General features: G+C 41.1%; 1 protein-coding gene across 1 annotated transcript in view; it reads left to right on the top strand.

The window, feature by feature from the left end:
- The first annotated feature begins 9,770 nt into the window (after nucleotides 1–9,770).
- KCNK5 (potassium two pore domain channel subfamily K member 5) overlaps nucleotides 9,771–25,251 on the top strand; it is a 34,479-nt gene continuing 18,998 nt past the window's right edge. The window contains exon 1 of the mRNA XM_039697999.1: nucleotides 9,771–10,129. Coding sequence (XP_039553933.1) covers nucleotides 9,944–10,129 — 186 coding nt within the window. The 5' untranslated portion in view covers nucleotides 9,771–9,943. The remainder of the gene's footprint in view (nucleotides 10,130–25,251) is intronic.

Genomic DNA, 25,251 nt, shown 5'->3' with positions numbered 1-25,251 from the left:
TGCTCTATTGACTATCACTTAGACAGACACTTAAGCAGGAGCTTCAGAATATTTCTGAATAGAAACTGCACTGCCCAAGCATAAAAAACATATGGAGATAGACCACTCAAACAGGACAGAGTGGTGCTGTAAAACCTTTCCCTTTCCCCCATATTACTTGCAACCTTTATGCTTTATCTTTATAGTTCAGTAGGCAGAAGGGCTTTTGTGGTCCTTTCCAGAAGGAGAAGAAGAAAAAAAAATACCCTCACTCTTCCCAAGTAATCTTTCATTTTCTTTACTCAAAATTTGCCTATGTGCAGAAGTGTAACAAGAGTTATTTCCCACTTAGAGCCAACATGAGCATTAAGTAGAAGTCAGGTGTTGTAGAAACCATGTGCTGGCTTTGTACACAGGGTTGAAATTCACTCAGTATTGTGCACAGTCCTTCAGGGAGAAAGTCAGTACAAGGAATAAAGAATATTCCTGTTCTAGTAATTTCTATACTGTTATTACAGTAACAGTATTACTATTGTTATCCTATATCTGTATCTGACTCCACTGTCTTCCCTGTTGGCCCAGCTAGTGTTGGTATTGCAGCAGAAGCAGCTTATCCAGCTGGAAAACAAGCTGGCTGCAGGACCAGCCATAGAGAAGATACCATGAGAAGAACCAGGGTATGAGAAACTGCCAGAGCTCAATGGGAATAAGTTATGTGCCTAAATCTGTCCCCAGAAGAACAATAAATTTTTCAAGTTTGGAGGACTTTGTATTGCAGAGGACTTCATAGCTCAGCTTTGTGAATGTGACTGTTTCAGCTGAGGGCTTTGCATGTCACAGGTGGCCCATGTTTGTTTCAGTGTTTTTTTACAGGTGCCTAAAAGAGGATTTGTCAGTTCTGATAAATTGTCTCCCATATGTGAGACAATACTTAGTGCTACAGAAAGATATGTCCTTTTGTGCTGTGCGTTCCAGTTCATGTGTAACCTCCTGCAATCAGTTTTACCTACCTTACCAACACAGAATTTGCATAGTTTTAAGAAATAAAAATGTCCTGGGAGCTGTGGCTGTGTAATATCTGCCTTTCTGTGGAGCTGAATTGAAAAGTTGGATCAGGTGTGCTGGAATCTCTTCTTCTACCCAGTCTGTTTAAAAGCAGGCATAAATGGTGTAAAGAGACTGACCAAAAAAGGCAGAGAACTGGATATGCAGCTTTGAAATTAGTTCAGGAGAATATCAGAGTCATTCTTTCCATTGTTATTTGAACACACTCATTACTGCACAGTACAGTGTATTCCTTGGAAAATGAGTGCATATGGGGGAACAGATTGGACAGTGTTACAGTCTAAAGTTATTTGCTATTCACTCTGCAAGGTACAACTGAAAACATAATTCACTGCAGGGACTAACTGAAAGGTGCATATTGCTTGTGTGTGCATTGGCAAGCTGTCAAGGTGCTGTTGTGAGCTCTTCGCTACCCCTGCTCCCTGGTCCTGAAGTGGGTACTCAATTGTCCTGAAAAGCCTGTGCTGAACTGCAGAAGTCACATATGAAAAGACCACAAGATTATTTGATCTGCCTCCTTAGCAGTGCTAGATCCCATATTTTATATTATTCATGGCCTTTTTACTTTTTCCTATTTTTTTCTCTCTGCACCACTGTTTGAAGATATTCAATCCTTCTATCCACACAGGACAAAATTCAAGCTTTATGTCTAAAGCATGATCAATGTAAACTATATTAGATTGCTAACATGGAGAACTGCCAGACTCAAAGGAATTCTCCACACAGTGGGGACCATAAGGAAAGGTTCAGATTTGAATTGCATCTTAAAACTTGCGATGTCTGTTCTAAAACAGATGAGTTTGCATCAAGGTTAAATGGAGAAAAAACACTATAGTTCAGTCACCCCAGACAGGAAAGCCAACTTTTTTTCTGGAAAATAAAAATGATAGCTGGATTATGTGTTGCTGGAGTATCAGTGTAGCCCTGTTGCCCACAATATGGCTAGCAAAGGCCTCCCATGGCAGCACAACATTTCTGTAGGCTCCATCCCATCCTTTCTTCCAGTGGCAACAGCAGCCTCCCCACTGTGTCTTGTCAGTGAGGCACCACAGCAGCTTCTCCCACTCTTCTGTACTATTAGTAGATATCAAAATCCCCTCTCTTCTTTACCTATGAACCCAAACAATGTCCTTATCACACTGCTCTGCTAACAACTGTCAGATTTCCACACATTGTCACGATAACAGATATTCCAATTGTAATCTTCCCATGTTTTCCAAGCAGCATGTCCTACAAGCAGTCCAGGTATAAACAGAGGTAAAGGAATTTAATCTCTCTAAATGTCATACAAGGCATTTGTACACTCTGATAGCTGCAAAAAAAAACCTCACTTCCCGCTGCTGAGAATAGATAGTTGTTAGTTAAGGTCTAATTGTGTAACTAGGGCTTTTCTCAGCATTAGAAGGAAATTTGGGAGGCATGTCTTCAGTTGACACATGCAGGATTAATGATCTTGTCCAAAGTGCTTGTAAAAGACTAGTGTTGAGACAAGCCCAGAACTAAATGAGGCCTCCTTTATTAAGCAAGGCTGCTGTATTTGCACTAGGCAGCACAGCAGAAGAAAGACTTCTCCAACAGCTCATTTATTTATCTGGCTTAGGCATTACTTATTTGTCATGTTTTAATAGCTCTGTGTCGATTATCAGTTCCTTTAGTCAAAATGGAAGTTGCATTGTCATTTGTTTATAACAGACACACATTGAAAAAAACATACAACACAGTTAATGTCAACTGGCAGGTTCTGGCCACTTCTCTCTAGTGAAAGGAGCAGTTTCTTCAATCCAGCTATAGAAAATTATGGTTTTGGTAGGGTAGGGGCAAATCTGTGATCTGTTGTAGACCTAGTACAATAATTTCAGCAAGGCAGCACAAGCTTGTCCATGTGCTTGTGACACAGTGGCAGCAATGCAAGACTGTAAACTCCAGACTACTTTTAGACTTATCTTGGGAAAGGGGGAGTGAAGGGTGAGGGAGTGTAGTTTCTGCAGGACACATTTCTGCACTCAGATATGGGCTGTGGTAATCAAATCTCTCTTAGGAAAATTAAGGGCTTCAGGCTTCTTGGTATATTGCCAGGGTAACCTTTACTTGGACAAAATGCTGCCGCTCCTCCTTCCCCTGTGAAAATTTCATCACAAAAGATGATGATGCAAATTGCTTTATAGGAACATGGACACACCTTTATTAACTCTGATTGCCACTGAATTGCAAAAGTTTGGGGGTAAGAGTAGGGAGTAGTGAAGCAAGGGTAGAATATGAAGCAGGCTCCCCAGCCTGAAGTCTTTATTGTAACAAGTACCCACAGTCAGTGAGAGTTCATGGCTGCTTAGCTGGATGAACATTTCCAGATTGGTCCCATTATTTGCATACACTTCCTTGTTCCAAAGAAATCTTGCAAAAAAACACATGCAGGGAAAGCACTACATTTTCAGTCTTGACTGAAGCAATGCCATCTGCAGAGTTCACCTATCTGCTTATTGACTTGATCTTATAAACTAAATGAACTAGCCCATTTAGTTTTTATTTCCTCCTCCTCCCCTTTTTCGCCTCTCTTTGGCAAAAGAAATAACTAATATTCAAAGGAAATGAGTTGTGAAAACTCTAACAGGCTGATAACCATTAGTTTCTATAACCCATTATGGCAATGCAGTATTCCCTGGGGATGAACAAAAAACTTTAGGATGTTCACCTCTGTTTGGATGCCCTTAGAGAGCACCAGAGTCCTTTATCTTGATGGAGTCAGTGTTCCCTCCCCCATATTCTCTCTCTCCCCCAGCAGCTGAGAGATTTTTGCGGATGCACAGGTACAGTTAGGAGTTGTCTGTTCTTACACTCTGTGCCCTCCCTCAACTCTGCTTCTTGCCAGACCTCCCCGAAACCTCTTTGTTGGCACCACTGTGTGTCTGACCTGAGTTACCAGGACTTCCCCATGAGCTCCCAAAGGAGATCAGCAACATGGGCAATTTGAGACTGCTTCCATTCACTCACTGCTTCTTCAGTTTCCCTGGACTCTGTTCCAGTTGTGAGACAGAATGATGAACAGAGCACTACTGAGGTGCTACACAACACGAGGAAAATGTCCAGCATCCGACTTGCTTTTCCACCTCAGTCATGGGTTATCTTGCAATTGGCTGTGACCATGCATGCACACATCCCTACAAAGTCACTGAGAGTCAAGAGCATGGTGTTCACCATGAGACCTGGAAGTTAGGAGTTGCAGGCAGCTTCTATGCTTAGAGCAGTGACAACAGTCCTGCTGTTGACCGAAGCACCATTCCAGGTGGACTTTTCCCTGATGCTCTAACCCAGTCACTTTTGTGCCAAGTTACCTCCCAAAAGTCATATCTGCAAGTCACCTGGATTTGCTTGCTACTTTTACACTGAATTTTGTCTTGTGGGAGGCACCACTGAAAGGCAGTAACACTAAAATCCTCCAAACTCTCTTGACACCTCTCCTGATGATGGTCTAGGAGGGTACAAAGCTTAAGTTAAAAGCCACTAATAGCTTTGCAAGCCCTTCACTTGCAGGACAACTGTGGGAGTTAGTACTCAGCCTTTGCTGTCTTTTTTCCCTGGTACCACATGTGATGGAGGAGGGATCACAAAGAACCATGTGACAGGCTAAGGGGCTGTGGAGATTGTGCCTGGAGCTCTTGTCTTCTTCCAAAACCCCTTTAAACACATAAGGCAGAGGCACATGCATAGAGACCACATGGGCCATGACCCTTCTTTCATTCCAGGACACCAAGCAGAAAAGTAACTCATGTCCATAGAAAACAAAAATCTTAAAAATCCATACTCCTTTAACTGCATGCAGCCAACTCTTTCACTTACTTACTCAATCTTTTATTTCCCTAGATAAGACCCAATCTAACCTCACAAGCTGTTGCTGCAGGGTTTGGAACTGGAGAACAGATGATAAAAATATGATAATTTTCAATGGTTTTTTTCGGTCTATAGCTGTCTTCATTTGTTATCCACGAGGCTCTATTCACCCAAGAGGGGAAAAAAAAGCTGCCATCAACCTTCCCTCTGCTTTCCCACTGCCAAAATTAATGTGCAGACTTTTTCTTCTATAAAGGGGAGAGTTAGGTGGGAACAGCTCTTCCGACACGTTGACTAACAAAACGTGAGTGCTACACACCGTGCATGGAAGGGAGCCCAGTTTGGATTTGGGAGCTGCACAGTCACATACAAGGCCCTTCATTGCACAACCTGGCACACAGAAACACAGCTGTGCAACCCAGCTGGGAAATGGGGGAGGCTAACAGCTCCTTGAATTCCCCTCTGTAACCCAGCACTGCCACATTCAGGCAGTAACACTGGGGAAAGTATGCACTGCATGCACTGCATGACACCAGACTGATAGGAGTTAAATTAAACTGGTTTGGGAAACAAGTCTCAGGACCATGGGTAAACATTCATCCATATTACTACACACAAATAAAATTTAATTCCTTCTTAATGACCCAAAAATAAGACTTGACAGTGATGTTTTATCTAACAAAATAACAGATTGTTGCATATTCACTGGCTCTGTTACCATGGTGCTCAGCTATCCTTGAGCATATTATCTAGAAGAGTAATGTCCTCCAAGTATCATGGTGGTAAAAGCCAGCCCAGGACTGACATTGTACAAGTCGGTCTTTTTTGTAGAGCTGTATTCTGAAATGCTTAGATCACTGACATGAATGTCAGCATGAAGGACTGCCACAAAGCTTCTGGCACTACCAGTGAGGTCATGGTAGAAGAGAAAGAGAAGGCCAGAGTATTTATTTAAAAATATTTTGAAGGAAAAATGTTTAGTCATCCAGGATGGCTGGGGAATGGATGGCTGAGGAACAAGGCAGTCAAGGAAACAGATGCAAAAAAACTGTTGAAATACATAGGCTTCTTCATGATACATAGGCTTCTTCCTGATGAAGACATTTCTCTCGAGCACTGCAGGTACCTCAGTGAAAAACAAATGATCCAAATGCATATTTTTCCTTGAACATATTACAGCCATTCCACACAGGTATTGTACTCATCACCAGTTATTCATTAAGCAGCATGACTAACATCTGTCATGTGGTGTTTGTTCACTCATTATCTGTCCATGGGTAAAGAAGTCTGTTGCAGTGGTATGCAGGTTGTTTTGGTAAAGGTTTTTATTATTTTTATTATGATTTACTATGTGTTACTGTACATTCAGAACATAAAATGTGCTTTTGTAAATACTTAAGCCAAAAGGTATGAACAATCCCATTGAGAATTTTTGAACTTTCCACAAATGCCTCATATAAAATTCTGCATCATCTGCAGACCACCCTTACCCTCTCAGTGTGCACTGGACTGCATCAAAGAACCAAAACTGCTCAAGATAGTCAGACAGGGCACCCCTCAACTTAGTTAAACCATCCAAGACTGGATGCATAACACTTGAAGGCAACGTTGGAGGTGTCTAAATTTCAACAGAAAAAAAAATAAATGAAAGATGCAGAGTTGACAGGCATTGAGAACAGTCATCAACCAGCCAAGAATAGGCTCATAAGTGAAAAATGGCAGAGGCTTGAAGAGAGGCCCATAGTTCATGCCCTGCATAACATGCAGTCTTTGCCACTACATGACAGGTTTCTTTTGCCCAAATAATGTCTTTTACTTGCTCCATCTAAAACATTTTCTGACATTTAGTCATTCATTCCAGGCTGTCCTAGGAAACATCTGTACAGCAAATGTGTCTTAGACATACAGCTTGGATGAAAGAGATTTCCTTTTGGACTGGACAGCCTGAAATAATGTCCTATGCAAATAATACAAATGATTGATACTTGTGGTATTGCTCACCACAGTGCTTTCTGCTGTTTCTCCCTTGATTTTTAATGAGATTTAAAAGCCTGTGAGTGAATAACCCCAGTCTTTTGATTAACTTAGCTAGCATGAAAAGCTGGGGGGCCTATGTGGCAGGTGCTGTGGGTTGACAATAGGGGTACTGTTTAATCCAAGGGAAACAAAAAGGAGAAAAAAGCCGTGAATAAAAGGATACAGGAGCTTTTCTGAGGTCAGGAGAAGCATTTTAGATCAGGAGGTGAAAAGAGAGGCCAGCTACACAAAACATTCCTTCTTGCCACACTACTTGGCCAGCAACATGAAAGTATACCTTGTAATTTGTTCTGCAAAAGACAATGGAATCAAAGTGAAATATCTTAAGTACCTGAAGTTTGTTGATACTCAGTGGATCACCTCTGCTTGCAGGAGTAGCTGGTTATGGTTCCTTGGGGAATAAACTATTCTTCTGGATGTTGCTCCTTACCAGGCTCACCTCTTTTAAACCCAGAGAAACACAAGGAGACAGTCTAACAAGTGCAATAGCATTTCAACACAGGGAAAAATGGTATGTGATTTACAGGCTTGTTTGTTTTTAAATATGGACTGACTCAGTTACTGAGAGTACTAATTATGCAATCAGTGATTGGGAGTTTAGAGTGGAAAGTAGAAATGTTGAATCAAAATCACAAACAAACTTTTTGTAAAATGCCTGAAAGTGTTTTTGCTCTTGTCTGTGCTCTGCAACTGCAGTGGGTTCAGGGTCATTCATGTAATTCCTTGTGCCTTTAAGATACTGTTTCAATGTATAAATGGGTCTTTAGAGACTTAAAGACAGATGGAGAAGAATACAGTTTCAAAATTTAATTAAATACCTTCCAGTTACGAAGCACAGATGTTCAGGGTCAGGAACACACAAATGCAGCATTGCTGTAATGTGTCAGGCTATTGCTGCTGCTGTCGGAATAACCTAACCACTTGCAGGTGACTCGGAAGAAGGTGCAAGAGCACGAAAAGGAAAATTATATAATAATTTGCCTACTGAAAATTCTTCAATTCTTTCAGTCACTTGCCATAAGTACTTATAGACAATTTTTTAAAATCAGCGGGTGAGACAACGACAGATGCTCACATTATTAATTTGTGGCCAATGGCTTTTCAAGTTTTGCAAAGGTCTTGGGCCAAGTGATAACACCTGGGAATAATTTTCATGTGGTAATTGTGTATCATGGAATTCTTCTTTTCCTTTTAATTAAAAGGAAATTACAGACTTTCAACTTCATGAAGCATCCCCCATTTTTCCCTTAATAAAAAAATTAGTGTAGTTTACAACATTTCAAAAATGTTTATTGTGATGCTTTTTTTCCTTCCTATTCCCACTAATATATATAAATTAATTTTTTTAACTACTGCAGTTTGAAAATCCTTTTTTCTTTTTAATGCTTCCTTTAAATAACTGGAAAATCCCATGCAAAGACTGATCACTTAATGTGCTTGTGGATTTTGTGGTTTCTCCAGTCCTGCTTTTAGGCTACTAGGAACCTCTTGCGGATGTGTTTTTATTGAGCACTATATACATTAGTAGAAGGACTGCTTAAGGACCATGTGATTTCCCGGGGAAATATCAGATGAGTATCCATTGGACCTGATTCAGTTTTATATAGGTATTTCTAACCAATGCATGTTCCTATGCCTTATATGTACACTCCTTTTTGTTTTCTCACACTCTCTTGCATATTTTCTACCTCTCTCCTTTGTGTTTCCCATTCTCATCCATTCCCCCTCTTCCCATTTCAACTATGTCTGCACAGGCTTATCTCAGCCTTTTAGCTTGTGTACTCCAACTGAGTACCTATACACCCCAAATCTCCTGGTGTTGATCCAGTTGATATGAACTACTCTACTTTTTGAGCGTTTACTTCCTGTTGTGGGGGCTGAAGGAGAACCAGAACAACTTACCCTCACAAAAATGATGTTTGTAAGATGAACCGTGTCCACACCAGAAGCACTTTACAAGTGTGCATAACTGACCCATTTAACCCCATTTCCAGCCTCATTGGAACAGGGAGGGGCCAGGGCTTGTGCGTGGCTGTAAGCAGCCCTTGGAGAAGGCTCCACAAACAGGGTAAGCTTCAAGGGAGCTTCAGCCTAGAAGATGTTTTGAGCATCTTATGGAAAATCACTACCCAGTGTTCCCCCCTCCCTCCCAAACACACAGACAGGGACATAGCGTATTTATTGAGGGTACCAAAGTCATGAAAGAAAGGGAGATGCAGTTTCTGCTCCTAACGATCTGCAATGCCCACGTGTGGACGTCTCAGGGAAGGGTGAAATGTGCGGACGGACATCTTTTCTCCTCAAAGCTCCTGCTCAGCTTGCCCCCGTGCTTCCACGCATCCAGGGCAAGCCACACACCTCATTTCACAGCCTCCCGGCGTCGAAAACGAGGAGTTCCGCTGAACCTGCCGGCATGAGGGAACAAGTAAAATAAAACTGAGCGAAGTTACCCCTTCTCTGGGGAAAACACAGAGGAACGCACGGACGGCTGCGGGCGCAGCGACCAACCGCGCTCAGGGGGAAGAGGCCGGGGCCGGGCTGCCCTCTCGGCCCCACACCGCTCCCGGCAGGCAGGGCGGGAAGAACGGAGGTGGCGGCCCCGCTCCCCTTCCCCCGGGCGGCCCCTCGGGGGCCGGCGATGGCGATGGCCGGAGCCCGGCCGGGCCGCGGGCCGGGACCCCCGGCGGCAGCGCCGCATGCGCGGGCGGGGGGGAAGAGAGGAAGCGGGAGAGCACCAGATTCAAATCGCTGATTCTGAAGGGAGGGGAGAAAAGTAGGCGAAGGAGACAGCCCGGGGGAGTGGAGCGCTGTGGAGGAGGGAGGGAGAGGGAGGAGGAGGAGAAGAAGAGAGTGGGTGGAGAGTGTAGAAGACTCTAAGGGAACGCGGCAGAAACCAGGAGAGGAGGCACGGCAGACGGCCGGGGTAGGCGGAGGTGTCAGGGGAAGGACAGGGCGCCTTTGGGCACCCACGGCGGCAGCGTGGGGCACCCACCCCGGCTCGCCCACCCACCCGCCCGCGCTGCCTACCGCCAGCACCATGGTGGACAGGGGCCCCTTGCTGACCTCGGCCATCATCTTCTACCTGTCCATTGGGGCGGCGATCTTCGAGGTGCTGGAGGAGCCCCACTGGCGCTCGGCTACCGACAACTATAAGCGGCAGAAGACGGAGCTGCTCAAGCAGTTCCCTTGCCTGGGCCAAGAGGGTCTGGACAGGATCCTGCAGGTACAGCAAACGCCGCCGGGGCGGGGAGCGGGGCTGGGGCCGGGGGTGCCGGCGGCAGCAGGTGCTGCAGGGCGCCCTGGAGCGGAGAACCCCGCGGCCGTGGGCAGCCGGGCTGAGGAACCAGCCGCGACCTGGCACAGCCCGACCGCGTCTGTGCCTTCACAAAGCCCGGTGCCGAAAAACTGTCCCTCGAGCGGCAGCGGAGGGAAACCTCTTAATCGTTCCTAACTGCTTAATGACAGAGCCTTAAAATGGGTCCGCGTTGCCTTCTCTTTCCCTGTGCGTGCTAAAGAGCCGGGGGTTGATTTCCAGCGGCCGGCCCAGAGGTGCCGTCCGGAGTGCGCTCCCGCCCTCTGCTCAGCCCGGCGCCGTGAATGCGCCTCTTGTTTTAGCACCCACGGTGGTTCCTTCTGCCTCAATGGATGTTGTGTTAAGAGGAAGGGAAGATGAAGCAAAATGTCTAGATCCCCTTGTGTTTGGTCTGATTTTCTTCCCTTTCTCTTTTTTCTTTTTGTTTCTCCCCTTACTAAATGCCTGGGGGTCCCGCAGAGTGACTGGGGGAGAGGGTGCACGGCTCGCACGGGGGGATGCTCGCAACTCCTGCGCTGTTATACTCTAGGAGACTGACTTTTTTCCAAGCCATAAGGAGTTGATAATCGTCCTGTCTCGCTCATCTGGCAGAATGCTCTTCAAACCTAATTATTAATCGATAGCGTGTATTAAACCCGAGAGCAATATAAACTTAGTGCATTCTTATGGACGTGGAATCCGTTAAAATGTGGTAAGCAGTAGTGAGCTATGAAACACAGGCTGCCCAGATATGTGGGGCTCCAGTGGCGAGAGTGAGCCATTTGGGACTTTAATTTCAGAAATATTTATACCGAGTAGATTTTCTGTTCATTATGTTTGGATTTTTATAAAATTACTTTATTTTCAAATTCAGTAAAAGTCGATTGAAATGCTCAAATTTAGAAGAACGGCAAAGTGGCTCATTAGTTTTCTTGGTGTAATCGATACTGTGCAAGCTTGGAAGAGTATAGACTCTTTATCCTAAAAGTTTGTGGTTAAAAGTTCCCTTTCTTCGGTTGGTGGCTTCCTTCTGTCTGCTTCAGATAGCAGAGGTTTCTGGTCGCAGTGTCCTTATTGTTCCCATCTTAGTGCCTTGTTAAGTGTCTGTGGCATTTAGTGGAACAGGTGGGTAGAGGCTTGAAGGACTATAAAGAACTATAAAGAGATGTTGGAAAATGAAAGACGTGTTATGTGTTTGGAGTATGTTTTTGCTGTTCTGGAGTCTTAATGAAGTCTTGCTCTAGTTTATATCCCAAACCTGTTTTAATGTCCTCAAGGAAGAAAACATTGTTTGGATTGGGATGTGCCTGGCACGCTTAACTTGCTGCAGACATAATGCAGAATCTACATTCTACCTCAATTTATTATGAAAATTATGTTGGTATGAGGGAATCATTAACGGGGTTTTATGTTTGGTTATTTTTTCCCATGATGCGTATCACAATGAATGCTGAAGTGGCAGAAAGTTGGGGGTTTTTTGGTTTTGGGTTTTTTTTCCTTAAAATACAAGATGATAATGAAAAAACGTGGAGGGCCTTTCCTCTTCAATGCATTAGCCCCTGATGATAATATTATACGTGGTTTGAGGTTTCCCTCTGCACTTCTTCCAATCCTATCCTACTTTCCATGTCCAGTCTTGCTAGTCTGATGATCCCACATAGATATTCTGTTGTCATCCTAAGTTCAGGTTAGCTCAAATGTAAATTATTTTATTTCACTTTTATTGGTAACTGCAAACTCTACTGCCTGCTCTCTTTTAGACTTGTAGTTTTGTGTCTGTTCGTATTCAACTTCTATGTAAGAAGTGATGGGAAAGAGAGGAGTGTGTCATAACTGACAGAGAACAATGGCAGGGTGAAATCTTAACCTAGCTGAAGCTAACTGATGAGTGGGGACAGTGGAATTATGTAAGGACATCAGGATTCTGTCCTGTAAACTGTAAAGTATGTACAAATAGTCTTTGTAGTTGTCCCTTTTCAGCCACTCAGTGCTGCTTCTATTGTGTTCTGCCGAATCTTTAAAGCATTGCTAGCATCTCTTTCACAAATCCTGACCATCCTCTTCTCTTGTTAAAGCTCCGCATTTATTCTCTATTCACAGCCAGAACGTCGTTGATTGAAAAATGGGCTTTTTACACCTCCCCACCCATCCTCATCCCCACTTCTGTTTTGTTCCTCTGAGCCTCTTCCTCTAGCTTCTTCCAAGGACTCCCTAGACTTGTTCTTGGGATTTTGCGTGGTTTAACTCGTTTTTCTGCTGTTGTCCTTTTTTTAAATAGGTGATTTCATCTTGGAGGCTCTTCTTTCACTCTGTTTCTGGTACCCACTGATACTCGTGTGACTTTACAGAGCCATGTTGAGCTTTGCTGTTACTTCTCTGATGTTCTATTTAAGACCCCCATTTAAAACATACTGGATAAAGTTCTTCAGCAAATATCACCAACTGTAGAATTTTAAATGGCTGTTGGTAAAATGCAAGGATGCCAAGAAATGTTCAAGTTGAACTAACAATACCAATTTTGTTTCCAGAAGCAGCCTGAAAGGTGACAAGGACTGACTTATTCAGAGACGGGTCTCTCTGCTGCCCTTGTTCCCCACTCAGGTTAGCTGTGTGTTCCTTTGAGCCTAATGCTAGCTGTAAGTGCAATGGAAACTGTGTGAAATGACTACAAAGCCAGATCTGTGGCGTTGATCTTGAGCACTTCAAAAGACAAGCAGGTTATCAGTACAGATTCTCAGCTCAGGTACAGACCAGCAGCTCTGTACCAACAGTTTGACTGATTATTAAGTGTGCTGTATTTGGTCAAATGCTGTCTAAAGTTTATATTCTGTAATAAAATTTCACAGTGTATTACAGTAGAAATACACCACAATAAATGTTTATTGAAATGTGTTTAACACACTTGCAGAAATTTACAAGCCGAGTATTGTAGGATATGCAAAAAAGAAAGCTTTTTTCCTCCATCCTGAGAAATCCTTAAAAATAAACTTGCTTAAAAGCAGCTTTTAGGAGACTCTTGTGTGAAGAATCCATTTGCTTTTGATTGTTGAGAGCACTATACTATTTATCATAACTGTAAGTTATGATAAATAGTAAATACTTAAACACTTCTCAGAGTAATGTTATGTAGACCCTGATTTTAAAGGTGGCTCACCCTGGGCAGTGTATAGGCTAGCTTCTGCCTGTCCATGTTCTTCTGGGTAGAGCTAATTGCTCACATATAAATGTGGCTGAGATGCCACATTATTCACATTATTTAAGCCTCCAAAGACCCTCAACCACAACTGTGTATTGACACAAGGGCTGTGTAATCTCCCATCTTTATGTACAATTATTTTGGAACAGAAATGTCTCATAACTCTTTGGAATATGTGCAGAAATTAACATTGTTAGTATTAATGTCACTATATCATATTTATCATCATTGTAGGATCTTAAAAGTAGTGTGTAACAGCTTTGTCTGTTGATACAATTCTGTGCCTTGTCGTTGCCACTTGTTTCAGTGGCCCCAAGTCTTGGGACTCTTTAGGAAAGGGCAGCAAAGCAAGGATCCAGTGATGACAAATATAAGGTGATTCAGTCATTTCCCTCTTCTCCAGTTCCTTACTTTTACTCTTTATTGCTCCATGCTGGTTGTGAAACATCAGCTTTAATGATAAAGGAGCTATTCATGCAAGGAGGTGCCCTCTTGACCCTCATGTCTATTCACACACGAGCAAAGGTTTGCCTACACTGGGCTGCGTCTTATTTACCAGGAAATCTTCTACTTGCCCACCAGTCATTGAAAAATGATACTCTTCCCATTGATAAACATCAAGGCTGGTGAAAAGAAAGGGAATCATTTGCAGATGAGTGAAAATGGTTACTTTTAAAACAGCAATAAAATGAAAAGAGAAACTGCTGCCTGTGTTTAGGGGAAGGCAAACATACTGAGTATGAGAAAAAATAGTTGGAGTCTTTATTTGAAAAGTGTACAAGACTCTAAGCAGGCCTGAGATACAACTTTGGAAACCTAAATGTTTAGACTTAAAGCCCAGTGCTGTGAACAAACATTTTAGAAGACTTTTAAGGATGGCTGCTGGAATACACATGGCACATGGTTTATGCTAAAGAAAATAACAGTTAAGTGGATTAATAGTAGTTTCTCCCCTGGTTTTTAAAGTGTCTTCACTTTTCACAAGTACCTGCAGGTGTATTTCCAGGATTTTGGTTTGTGTTTGAAGATGGAGAAGCTTGCTTCGATATTCTTGCTTGAATATTCTTGGAAATTGAGAAAATTTAAGATTATTCTCGATTCTGAACATTGTTTGCCACATTGCTTTAATTTCAAGCTGCTGCCTCAAGGTTTAATCTATGTGCAGTACTTTTGAGACAGTCTACAAACTAGAAAAACTAAAGTTTTCTTAAAAATTTGGACTAGGTTTTCAATGCTTTGTTCAACATGTACCAGAGATGATGGCTTTTGCTTAGCCAGTATAGAGTGATTTGTTTTTCAGTGTAAAGTTAATAGGGGCATCTTTTTCATAATATTTTCCCTTTTTTGTGCTCTTCAGGAGATGCATAAATGAGATTCTAGACTTACTTGGGTTTGTTTGTTTGCTCTTTACCATCTTGATCCCTTTCATTGAAGATACTGAATGGATAAATAGGGGACTGAATTAATTATCTGGAATTCCAGTTGATTTGTCTCTTTCAAGGCGAAGCCTTTTTCATAGTCCAAGCAAAGTGAAGCTGAGCATCTTTCAAACAAGGACTGCCAGTGAAACAGAGTTGTTAACTGTTTCTAATATCCTTCATATAAAATCTTGACAATGTAAATTAGGGCTTATGCATGTGAAATAGGTATTCCTAGATTTTTCAAATTTATATCTTAATTATGCATTGTCTAAATTCAGCAACTATAATTTGAGATGAAAATATAGGACCACTATCCACAGCCAACTAAGATGCCTCAGAGTGTGACTTAGTGGTACTGCCACTGCAACATTAGAAAAGAATTGAGGACAGGCAGCACAGAATCATTAGGGTTGGAGAGGACCTCTGAGATCACAGAGTCCAACCTTTGACAAACACCAACTTGTTAAGTGGACTCTGGCACTGAGTGCCATGTCTAGTTGTTTCTTGAATGCCTCCAGTGATGGTGACTCCACCATCTTCCTGGGTAGTCCATTCCAATGCTTAACAGCCCTTTCTGTGAAGAAATTCTCCTGCTGTCCAGCTGTGTTACACCACAGCTTTTCTCTGGGTGTTTCTACACAGGAAACCAAATGTAAGCAGGCATGCTTTTCTGTTGTGTTTTCTTTTTTTTTTCCTTTTTCCCTGTTTAACCATTAAATTGTTTGAACTTTCTTGGAAAATAGTTAAACAAAGCTGATAGTGCATACACTGCAACTCTACTGATGGAGCAATAGCAATCGATCAGAAGCCATAATTTTTCTGCTATGGGCTTTTCCTTTTTCCTGTTACGAACTTAATCTTTGAGTGTTCCTAGTATGCCGTCTTTCTGTTACCTTAGAACTGAATGTTTGTGTGACCTTACATGTTACCTTCTGCTACTAGGTGTGTTTTTGGCAAGCTCTGCTCTAGAGACCATGGCATGCAAGTAGTTTTGCAAGTTATCAACAGCTTGTTCTCTGCTTTGGTTCACACTGTATATATGGTTTTTGCAAGATACCTTCTGTAGCCAGTGAAGATACAGTGTAAGGATGAGTTTGTACAGATTTCCTTTTTATAAACAAGTTGTTGTTTTTGCTATGTATTAATAATTAAACACTATTAATTGTTTTGCTTTTGTCTGAATGCTGTTGACTTTCAGAACAGTTGTTTTCCTTGCTGGTAGTGCAATTAGATGTCAATATAATAGTACACAACCCAGAAACAAGCTTGATTACAAGTGAGAGTAAATAATCTGATCAGCTGAGGAGCAAAGGAGAATGCTTTTGCACTTTGGTGCTGTGGATCTGCTGATCACAGTGCCTGTGATTTGCAGAGGTTTTATTTTGCCCTGGCACTTGTTTGATTCTATGGATTGACTACATAAGCACATGTAGTTAAATATCTTCCTGGAGTAGGTTGGAATAGTAGTGTGTCTTTGGGCTTGCTTTGGTCCAAACTGAGCTCATCACAAACTGAGCCTGCTCTCTAGTGTATACCAGAATGTGGTAACAGGACGAGTTCCGGGGTTCACTCTTCAGTTAAATCAAAATCCTGAAGTACCACCTGTGATGCTACAGACGTCCTCAGGAGAGCCACACTTTGAAGCCGATTGAACTTTTATAATAAGCATGCAATATGAACTTTGCATTTTTGCTAGCTTTGTCTGCTGAGGGGATGCCTTGGGCTTGAAGGAACTTTGTCTTGCTTTATTGTCTGTCTTGATTCTGTCAGGTCACTCATCAGCACTGCTGGTTCTAGCATTACTAGATCTTTTCTTTAAAACACCAGGCTCTTCAGCAGGGAACTTCAGGCTGGCAGTTTGTTTTCTGTGTCCTCCCACCTTACATGATCATGTCTTTTTATTGGGGTTTTTAGTTTTTATTTTGTTTTTTATGTACTTACCAACACCTGAATTGTAGGCAGGAGAGATTGTTCCTAGGCATGTATTGCTCTATTTACAGTCAAATCAGTACCAAAGTTTGTTTTTTTCCTGTAGGCAGGAGAGATTGTTCCTAGGCATGTATTGCCCTAGTAGCTCTATTTACAGTCAAATCAGTAGCGAAGTTTGGTTTTTTCCCCTGCATTGTGTTGTGGGAACTCAAGTGGATCAAATACACTCTTGGGTGCAAAATAGCTTCTGGAATGTTTTAAAATCAAACCTCGTACATAGATTTTCTTAAGAGAAAGAATGTGAGTGATAAAAATGAAGTAGGAAACAAATAATAGGTTGTGTTTCCTTTTCTAACTGTATGTGTGTCTGTAGTGTTTCTTACGATGGAGCTATCTTTTTTAGCCTCTGTTGTGGGGTCAATTGCTACAGATCAGCCAGTCTGTAGGACTTTATTTCTGCCTTAATGAAAAGGTAGAAACAGATCATGATTGAGCAAACTGGCAAATACTAAATTTTTTTCTGTGTCTTGCAAATACTGTGTAAGCATTTTCCAACTGCTGAGAAACAAAACACAGACCTGTATGTCTCTTTGAGGTGGCAAGAGGTGCAAAAATGTCCCAGTTGGGCCTATCACAGGTCTCTGTATTCTGATACTTGCTAACAACAGTGACAGTTAACATTCATTTGGACTGCAAAGTAAGTCACAAGATTGTCGGACAATGGCAGTGAGTAATAGCTGATGGAACTTGAAAATAATTCTGCAAAGGGTTGTGAAGGTCCCAAGGTAGAAAGCAAAGCCAGATATGATACAGTATTTGTGATGGCCTGGCTAAAATATCAAATTATCAGTGATGACTTTGCTGTGTGACCTCCAAATGCTCATATTGCTGCTCTTCTTTGCTACTCCCAGCCTGCTCCAAATGAGTAAAAAAGCTTTGGAGAAAAGTTGCTCAAGAATCGTGTTTGGTCCCTCGCTAGAGATATGGCACTTTATAAGTAGATTGGTTCTGGCCTGTAATGGAAGTGAGGTTGATGAGTCTTCTCCAGGCACCAAAGAAACAGGGGAGGTGTTTGGAGCCAAGCAGCTGAACAAAGAGAAGAGTTTAATCAAGCTCACTGTGATACCGACTTCTCCCTTAGCCTCTCTTGCATTAGTCTGGCTGGAATGCTCAACCTACCACATGCTCAGCTCTTACAGTTGCTGTTAACCAGCTACAGACTGTAACGCAAATATGTTAAAATCAAGTCAAATAGTTGATCTATGATAACCTGCCAGTTAAGGCTTCTGTCTAAGTGGGTGTACGTGACTGCAGAATGACAGAGGGCAATCAGTGCTTGCCTTGTTGGCACAAGGGTTTTTGAAGGGCACTGGAGTTTATGCTTCACTCTTTCTTATTTTTATCAGTGCACTCTGAAAATTTTTCACCTGTGTCACTATCAATTGCCCTTTTAAAATAACCACTTGCCTGCTTCCACCTTTATTCATAGCTTTTTAGGTGGGAGGCAAGGAAAGTGAGAGAGAGCAAAAAATTTTGAAGTTGCTTCTGTTTAGCAGCAAACCCAGTAGTCATCTTTATTGTGTCTCTACATTATTTGTTACAGTAATACTAGATTTTCTGGTAGTGTCTTAACTGGATTGTGACTATAGGATAACATTGCTTTTTCATGAAGTTGTTACATTGTCTTTGCAAGGTCCTAAAGCTGTCAACTTGATTAATGAAATGAGAATAGATGTCTTTATCTTATATTTAGGAGAAGTAAAATATAGTTCAAACTTTGAGAGTACCTTGGCTTTATTTGCATGTTTTAATAATGCTTGTTCAGCTCTCCTGCAATTAGACAGTTGGTTATTTGGACAGATGTCCTCACAGGTGGCTACTTCTTGTCTCCTAGTGGAGAAACACTGTCATAAAGTAGTTTCACACTAGATGTTGAGTAGGTGTTTTCAGCTGAATTCTGTGCATCTTGGAAAAACCGTCTCACTTATTTGAGGCAACTGCAGCTTTTCTGTGGTTTTGTTGACTTCCTTAGATCTTGTATGCGAGCAGCTTTTAAGCTTGAGGGTTCTCTACTTGGAAATGTATGAGTGCTTCCCCTGTCTGAGCTTTGGAGAAGGTACTAGATGCTGCTGAACAGTTACAGATGTCAGTTGCAGGAAACCCGAGCTAGGAAGGAAAAGAGTAGCAGAAGCAACAACTATGGTACTTCTGCCAGTTGATCCCTCTTGCCTTTAATACTGTACTAAAAAGGTGACAAAGTGGTTTGGTTTTCGCCCATCCTCAGGGATGGGACAGTTGAGAAGTGATGGAGCACGGAGTCTGTTTATTACCTCCCACACATCAATGCTGTACATTACTCTTTGCCTGCAATTTGTCTTGTTTTAGCTGTTCAGGGGAAACTTGCAAATGGATGGGAAATTTTGTGAATCTGAAAGTGTGCATGGTAGTTTTAAAGTGGAAATTACTAAGCTTACTTTTTCACTTACTTAAGATCCTTTCTACAAGATACATGCTGCAATTTCTAGTTTACCTGTGGGGTTTGACCAGGACTAGATGTGGTACAGGGCTGAAAAGATGATTGGAGAATTATTGAAGCAGTATCTGTTCTGCTTTCTGTCACTTAGTGGTTGGAAGCTCCCTTGGTAAGAAAGCCCCTTCTGTGTGCTTGTTAGTGTAGTGCCAAATGTATTTAAATAGCAGAAGATTGTGTTCCAGTGCAAATGTTGTATGTATGGTTTTTAATGTTATACAGTTACTGAAAAGAAAAAAAAAAAGGGGTTGTATATATGCTGACACAACTGTGTTTAATAAATACTCTAATGCATGGCTAGCTTTTAGGAGCAGCCTGATGTTATTGCCAGTATAATACACTCAGCCAGCAGAAGAAATAAGCAGGCAAACCAAGCTATTACAGGTCTGAGACTGTCTAGGTCAGACTGTTTCCTAGTCTGTTATCTCAGTTACTGATCACACTCCTTTCTAGCCTGCCGTAACTGTGCCGGCAGATCTCTGTATTTGAAAATTTCCCCAGTCCTCCTCAAAGATCAGTCTTCAGTTAATCTAGTACTGAAGAGATTTATAGCAAGTAATATAAAAACATTTTATTTCAGGTTAAGCCGTGGATAAAGCTAAATACATAACAGAAGTCTCAAAGCTAAGAGCCTTTCTGTGGAAGGTTTTTTGCCCTTATTAGACCCCTTAAGATAAACCCATTACCTTGCTAGTCATACAAAGCATCCTGTACCTGCTGACATTAGAAGCATTCCTTGCTTGTCTTCCTCCTCCTCCTGCCTGCAAAGCATCCTGTACCTGCTGACATTAGAAGCATGCCTTGCTTTTCTTCCTCCTCCTCCTGCCTACAGGAATGGTATAGGGAGATAGACTGGTGTGTTTAAGTTATGAAAAGTTTTTGGTTGACCTTGGAAACCCGGTTGTTTTTTTGGCTTAGCAAGGTGGCTTAAGTGAAGGTACTACCCTAAAGACTTTATAGCCAACCGTGTGTCTTTTTCTTGTTCCTGTTTTGTAGTTCAAAAGTCTGCCTAATTCAAAATGTTGTTACAAGTACTCTGCTACACCCAAGTCTGATCACTTTCAGTTTTGTATTTGATGCTGTTGGGACAAGCAAGATTTTTATTCTAGCATGTGTAAACTCACTGAATTGTCAGACAAGTAAGTTGTTAGGATAGGTTGTTAAATTTGAAATGAGGTGTGTGATGCTACTAGCATGCTTCAGCAGCAGCCTCTAGCATGTCTTCAGAGAAACAACACCTTTAAAGAGGTATTGAAATTTGGGGATGAAATACAAAAGTGCTGGTGAAACCAAAACTCTCTGGCATTTTCCTTCTAGTGCCTAAAAAGCCAAGCAGTTTTTAGAGTGTTCAGTAAATTTCTTACCCTGAAGCATATTTTAATGCATGGCTGTAAATAGGAGAGAATATAGTATGCAGTGTTACTTAATGCTTCAAGTCACTTACTGAGTTAAAAAGCTTATTGAGCCTCTGTGAGTAAAGCTGTCAAGTTTGGATCACTTGTGTTTTGACTTGTCCTAATTAACTCTTCCTATACCCTGAGAGCTTGGCAGGTTGGGAGGGAGGGAGTGGTGGGAAGCTTCCTTTTAAATTCAGTTTCCTCTTCTACTTTTCCTGTGTAATACCAACATTTTCTGTCCAACCCCTCTGCATCTAATAAATTCATCTCAATAAACTGTGTTTTTATTGACAATAGGACTGTTTTGGTTTAATTTAAATCTACTTAAATCAATTGCAACTGAACTGAAATGTATTATTTTGGAAACAGACTGCTCCATGGGTTACCATCTGCTTATGCAATCGGTACCAGCTCTGTTGCAAGAGTCTCATGCAAACACTGTCTGGTTCTAACCCTGCCTAACATAGGTCACCAGCTGGTGTGAGGGCTTGATTAAACTCTTGACTCTTCTGCTTCCACTTTCTTATCTCTGAAATGGGGACAACAGCATTTTCCAAAGCCCTTCTAGAGGGGAGTTGGCTACATTAGTCACCATGTATGTATTCAGATAGGAAGGAAGCCTAATCTGGTATTGCAGATTATTTCAGTGTCTTAATTTCAGCTGATGCAACATAAAAGTTGTCAAAATACTTTTTTTTCCCTTTTTCCCCATCCAAGACGAAGTGTGTTATAAGCATTTTGGAACAGAAGTCCACCAAATTAAGCTATACTAATGAAAGCTATGACATAGTCTGATAGATTTTATTTCTGAATGAGAATGTTGGTAAATCAATGAAACCTAGGGACACTCGGCATCTGCAGAACAGCTGCAGTTCTCATGCAGCAGTAACCTTTAGCTAATTTGTCTTCAAAACATGTCTATGTGGAACTTGGGAAAGTGAAAAGGAAACATTTCTATTACTGCATTAATCAAAAGAGCAAGGCAATGCTGGTAAAGCACTGAATATGCTTTTCATCAAAATAGTTTATTAAGTAGTTCATAAAAGTGGAATCTAGTCCTGAAATTAATAGGGGGGAAAATACATAAACTGCTAAATTCTGTAGTCTTGATCTGTCAAAAACACCAAATGCCTCTTCAAAACAGTTGGTATTTACATCCATTGCACAGAAATAAAATTAAGCAACATTTGTTTGCTGAAGCATAGGATCTGCAAATATCACAAATAGGGAAGCTTTAGTATTCAATTCTGCAATGACAAAATAGTTCCAGTTAACTTATTTGCTGAATTAAGGGTTTCACTTACTATTTAACTGCAGAAAGTCACAAAAAGGAAATAACCTTGTTGATCTCTTTCCATTAATATCCCTCACATTGTTTGTCCTATGAATTATGACTTATGGGAAAATTAACTGTCCATGCTATACATCATACACAAGCAAGTCTTAAACAGTGTATGCTGTAAAAATATTGACATGCCTCCAAGAGGTTAATTTCCCTGCAAATTAGACCTTTTTTTCCAAAGGAAACAGTAACACCTATTTGAACTGCATAATAGAAGTAGAACTCCAGTTGTTTAAATTGTTTTTTTACGGACTCTTACCACCTAAACCTCAATGACTTCATGTTTTACTCTAAAGCAGAAACTACTCCAAAACTTGGGGGGGTTATTGCAGAATTAATTAATTCTTTCATCACAGTCGTTTACCCCAGTCTTCTATTCTATACATCTGGGCCGAGAAGTCACTAATCAAGCATGTTGTTAGTTAGGTTATGTCAAAGCAAAATTAGCAGCAGGATAGCAGTGGTCGGTAGTGAGAGAAAGCTTTATTCATTCAACTGTAATGGTTCAGTTTGCCAAAACCCCTCAAAATTCACCATGTAACATCTTAAAACTGCTTGGTTTCTGATCAGTGGTGTTACATTCACTTTCTCTTCAAGGCTTGATTGCATGCTTGATTGATTACATGGTATAGAAAGAGCACAAATATTTCTAAAGGCCTGACTGTGTTTTTCTGTCAATTCACGTGAGCTGGCTTGGCCTCAATTTGCCTTAGTGAGGAGGTGTGCTTTGGTCCAACCCTGTTTGGGCTGAACATCCTTCTGTGACTTTATTCTTGAATTTTACTGCATGAAAAATGAAGCCTCAGATTTAGGACATTCCTTTCTGTAAAGGTAGTGTGAAAAAGCAATGGGAAGTTTCCATGAGGACGGAGAAGGGCAAACATAGAACTCGTTGCAGACCATGAAATCAATAAGCATTATCCAAATCATGTCTGGGCAGACTACAACAGGTTTCCACAAACACTCCTGTACACCATGTGAGGATTTTTTAGAAAACACATATGTGTGTTTTGACTGAAAATGTCTTATACTGCCTATTTTTAAAACGCTGTTTTGTAAAATAGATGATTATGATGGAAAGCTGCAAAGACAAATGTAACTATTGCATTGCTTCTTACAAAGCCAAAGAACAAAATTATAGAATGGTTTGTGTTGGAAGGACATTTAGAGATAATCCAGTTCCAACCCTCTTGCCATGGGCAGGGGGGATACCTTTCACTGGACCATGTTGCTTAGATTTGTATTCTGTTTCCATTGTCAGATGGAATATTTTCATGCAAAATGTGCTTAATCCAAAGAGGACAGCTCTTGTGTTATGTCTGTAGCTGTAGACGTAACAGCCATCTGTAAACCTTCAGTAGAATAGCACTTGGTACAAATAAGGAGTGCAAATTATCATTACAAAATCAGTGATCTTGACTTGTACTTATTTTCCATGTGGCCTTAAGATAAGGCTTCACAAAGTCAGTAGGGAAATGCATCCCCTTTGTAGAACCACTAGTATATTCAGTAAAGGAAATTATATTTATTCTGTATGGCTCAAACCTTACTTGAAGACTTTCTTGTCTTTAAGTAAGTCTGTCAGGAGAAAAAATAAATCAAGCTTATGCTGCAAAAGTATTAGTCTTTTGAAGTATAAATCTTGTATTTATCAGTAGAGTTGTTTCTTTCCAAGTAACTTGTTTTGCTCTTCACCATTTTTCTCTGGGGCACTCGGCATTGTGTCCATCCTTGAGGAAGAACTCCTGCACCACTTTAAATGGAGCCACAGAAAATGGTAAAAGAGTAAACACTTTCTCCCAACATTTCCCTGAAGAACTCCTCCTCTGTTACTAAGACGATTTTACTAAAGGACAAAAATATGCTCTGCAGTGCACTATAGTAGTAATAAGCATTCCAGATCCAAAATCTTACCTCTAACACCCTATTGCAGAAATATTTACATTAGCTAAACTAATCGCTGTTAATCTGGACCTTGGTTTAGGCAGGGAGGTTCTTATACACTACCATGCTGAATGTTTTGATTAACAGCTATTGCCTGGTTGAGAGCCTGTTTTAATTTGCAGCTTAGTTTCATTCAGACTTATTTTTTTGTTGTTTATTCCTATACCAAACTGGGTTTTTGTTTATATGGCTTTTGTTTGTGGTCTTGCATTATAGTTTCTGATACAGTAAAAAGAAAGCAACACTATCTCCTCTCACCCTTTATTTTTGTGGTACAACCTGCTTATCTTCTCTAAATAAAATTGATGACAAAACCTATGTTGTTCTCAAGGGCAATGAGGTCCATTTTCAAGATATGGAGGTTGTGGAACTCTCCTCTTACTGCAGGCTAATTCAAGGAGAATTTAAGTTTACAGCCTAGACTGAAGTAGAAAATTAAAGAAACTAGATGAGTTTCAAACTGTATTTTGCTAGTCTGTTGTCCCTAGAATCGAACTAAGTCAAATGATTTTTCCAAGGTTCTCTTCTACAGGCAGGCACTTTCTGTTCTTAAATTGAGAGCCTTTCCTGGAACTACTGTTTTTCTATTAATTTTCAGATATTGTAGAAGTTGGGAAGCTAGGAGTGTTAAGTTTGAGCTCCACCCATTTCTTTGTCCCACAGGAGATAATTCTCTCATCATTTCAGTGGGGATTGTTTACGAAGATATTTTCCACTAACTTTAAAACTCAGTCTTTGTTCTCCATGCCAAGTGGCGCACAAAAAAAATGTGCACTCGCATCTTGGGAAGCATCATATCCTCAGGAAAACTCTCTTGATTAGGTGTATTACTCAGCTGTAACTTTCCCTGCAAAACTCAAGTATATCAATACACTTTGTGATGTTTTTGTCCACCTTGGAGGGAAGGAAAAGGTGGTGGTGCTAGTTACCAGCACTGATTGAGCAGCTAATCTTGCAGAACATTAGACAATACTAAGAGTGTTTCTCCAAGTAGAAGCAACCCTGTGGACATTTTGTAGATAGAGTAGAATTAATCGAAGTGATCAGCATTTGCACCTATATGAATTACTAAAATGGCCAGCATGTGAATGTCTGGTTTTAATTGGGAGGGTAGGTGGTGGTGGGTGGAGTGTGTGCAGGGGAAAGTAGGAAAAAATAGTCAACATAGCAAATGCTGGCACTACAGACTGCCGTAAAATTTTTATTGTCAAGTCTTTTGTGTCCTGTTTCATGCTGCTCATCCTTTGTCTAATTTTGATCATCTATTCAAGCAGGGAATAGCTGGCAGGATTAT

Source organism: Passer montanus, unplaced genomic scaffold (assembly GCF_014805655.1).
Source record: "Passer montanus isolate IOZ18808 unplaced genomic scaffold, ASM1480565v1 scaffold12, whole genome shotgun sequence".
Classification (NCBI taxonomy): Eukaryota; Metazoa; Chordata; class Aves; order Passeriformes; family Passeridae; genus Passer; species Passer montanus.
The sequence above is the reverse complement of the archived record's forward strand: the minus strand, read 5'-3'. Positions and strand labels throughout refer to the sequence as shown.